Below are 2536 nucleotides of genomic sequence, written 5' to 3'. Positions count from 1 at the left end.
GCTGCGCGCGCGCTCGCTCTCCTGCATCACCCACCAGCCACCCACCGCCGACCGAACCACCAATCGGCACCGGCAACGAAGGAAGACGCTTCCAATCAGCCTCTGGGCACTGCAAGGTCGGTCGGTCGGTCGGTTGGTGAACGAGTTTCTCCCACAAAGTTCTCCGTTCCTGTGATGCACGCTGAAATTTTTGAAGAAAATGTAGAAAACTGAAACAGCATAATTACGCAATGGTTACTATGATTTTTTTGCGTGCCCCGCCGATTGTGCGAAAGTTTTCGGAATTTATGAAAAACTGTCACTGACTGACAGACGACAGCTGCTTGCTGTCTGTTAAGTTGTGGTTTGGTTCTCACGACGAGTTTGTTTTTGTTCGCACTTCGGATTCGTTCGGATTTCGAGGGATAACCCACATTCGAGCTCCACCTACTGGTTGCGGCTGGCCTGGCGTCTAGACCGTGGGGAGACAGTTGCGTTCGTTCCTTATTTTTCTCGAGATTTCGTAAATCGCCCCCGAGTAGCAGCAGATCATGGCTCGCAGGAGGCTAGATTGGGACGCCCGGTTGGGGTTTTTTAGTAACTCCACCAAGACAAGTGTGCTCCGCAAGTCTGGTGCGGTTTTTCACCTCACGCGGCTACCAAACGGCCATACCGATTGGGAGGTCTTGCTCGGCCGGTGGAGCAGATTTTCACATCACGTGGATCGGATAACCCCCCTTCCCCTTCTTCTCTTCTTCACATCACCCTACGCTACATTTCTCCGCCGGCTTTCACTACGCCACAGCTAGACCAGTGATTTTCTTTGCAATTTTCTTTTTCCTACAACACCGATTTCAAACTTCAGTTGGAACCAGCACCGTCACGACGACGACGGTGGAAAACCTTGGGAATGTTATTAGAGCCTAGTCAGCGCAGGAGAGCGAAATAGTGAGAGTTGGGTTGGTTCGATTTGATCAGACTGTACCACCGTCCGACGGGACTGGTTCCGAACGAATGGACCCGGAACGGCACTCCAGTGGAAGTCTTCGCACCTAGGTGCGACAATCGGGACAATGTTACGTTACGAAGTGCAATACGGGTTTTTGCAACTGCACCGGCTCTAGCGAAGTGGCGTTGGTTATAAATAGGACCCGATGTAGGTCTAATGCAACAGTGCAGCATAAACTATCGGAAGTACGAGGATGGTTCCGTTTGTGAAGACCGTTATTTTAATGTTTGCCTGTTGCATCCAAAGGGATGGTGAGTATTATTTTTGAACAGAGAAGAAGTTAGGGAGAGTAAAAGAAAAATTTTTAGCACACGCCGATTCTGACAAAACACAGCCCGGTGATAAGATTATCGGTGGAACGGTCGCCAAGCGTCATGAATTTCCATACCAAATATCACTTCAGTGGAATCTCGGTCCGAACATCTCCCGTTCACCGATTCATTTCTGCGGTGGATCATTGCTCAACCGAAACTGGGTCCTAACGGCTGCTCACTGTCGGGTTCGGTACACAAAGCGAGGCTGGATCGAAGTGGTGGCCGGCGAACATGACACCACCCGCTTCGAAGGAAATGAGCAACGCAGGAAGGCCGCCAAATTCATCGGCCATCGGAGTTACTGCGGTGGCGTTTGTCCCTTCGATATTGGTCTGATTCAAGTGAACAAACCGTTCGAACTGAATGAAATGGTAGCGGTAATCACTTTGCCGAAGCAGTACGAGCAGTTTTCTGGCGATTGCATCGCGACCGGTTGGGGTTCAACGTCCACAACGGACCGACCGATGTATCCGGATAAACTGAGAGTAAAAGCCGAACCCGACTGTTTAGAGGCCACCAAACTAATCTCGTTTTGTTATCTTTCAGAAAGCTGTCCTCCCGATAGTGGACTTTAAAACATGCTACAAGTTTTGGTTCCAGGACGGTAACCCGGACGCTCTCTCCAATACTTGTGCTGGGCCGGAGGATGGCTCGCGGAGTGTGTGCTCCGGTGATTCTGGGGGTCCGCTAGCGAAGTTCGATAGTAAACGCAACAAGACGGTCCTGGTTGGTGTTGCTTCCTGGGGGGCGATTCCCTGTGGCATGGAACAAAAACCAGCGGTCTTTACCACCGTGGCGACTTACGTGGATTGGATCAAGGAGAACATGAGATGAGCTCGGTAGATGCTGTGTTGATTTACGGGAGCGTCCTATTTATTGATTATTTATAAGACTGTTTTATGATCCATTCCATCACAGTGTGTCAATATTTCATTGTTGTCGATAGATATTAAATAATATGACGAATATAATAGATTTGAAATAAATGCAGTGATAGTAAAATTTAATGGTTATTTTTTATGTAATTCTAACGTTTTATTTACTTTTCACAATAAAAAACTGTTATTTACAGGGTGTCACCGAGAATGTGATACACAAATTTGTGTGTTTCCTTTCGCATCGCCTGTTAATCATCTGTATTTTTTATTGCAACACAATTAAAAAAACAGGTAACCAATTCAATCTACTACTTTTGATTTGGATGAAGCTTTGCATGTTTCTATGAGCAAAAGAT

The 2536-nt window shown here is 47.6% G+C and overlaps 1 protein-coding gene across 1 annotated transcript; it reads left to right on the top strand.

Moving 5' to 3' along the window:
* Positions 1-940: 940 nt before the first annotated feature.
* Positions 941-2309, top strand: LOC129726522 (trypsin-like). Its single transcript, XM_055683334.1, has 3 exons — positions 941-1239; positions 1297-1787; positions 1849-2309. Exons 1-3 carry the CDS (start codon positions 1182-1184, stop codon positions 2134-2136), a joined length of 837 nt encoding a protein of 278 aa, XP_055539309.1. The 5' UTR covers positions 941-1181; the 3' UTR covers positions 2137-2309.
* Positions 2310-2536: the final 227 nt, after the last annotated feature.

This window comes from Wyeomyia smithii, chromosome 3 (genome assembly GCF_029784165.1).
Source record: "Wyeomyia smithii strain HCP4-BCI-WySm-NY-G18 chromosome 3, ASM2978416v1, whole genome shotgun sequence".
NCBI classification, from domain to species: domain Eukaryota; kingdom Metazoa; phylum Arthropoda; class Insecta; order Diptera; family Culicidae; genus Wyeomyia; species Wyeomyia smithii.
The sequence above is the reverse complement of the archived record's forward strand: the minus strand, read 5'-3'. Positions and strand labels throughout refer to the sequence as shown.

Bases quoted from the DNA above. Each gene is read 5' to 3' on its own strand.
- LOC129726522 (XM_055683334.1), top strand. From the start codon at position 1,182: ATGGTTCCGTTTGTGAAGACCGTTATTTTAATGTTTGCCTGTTGCATC. The intron at 1,240-1,296 runs GTGAGTATTATT...AAAAATTTTTAG, and splicing joins CTGTTGCATCCAAAGGGATG to CACACGCCGATTCTGACAAA. The intron at 1,788-1,848 runs GTAAAAGCCGAA...GTTATCTTTCAG, and splicing joins TGTATCCGGATAAACTGAGA to AAAGCTGTCCTCCCGATAGT.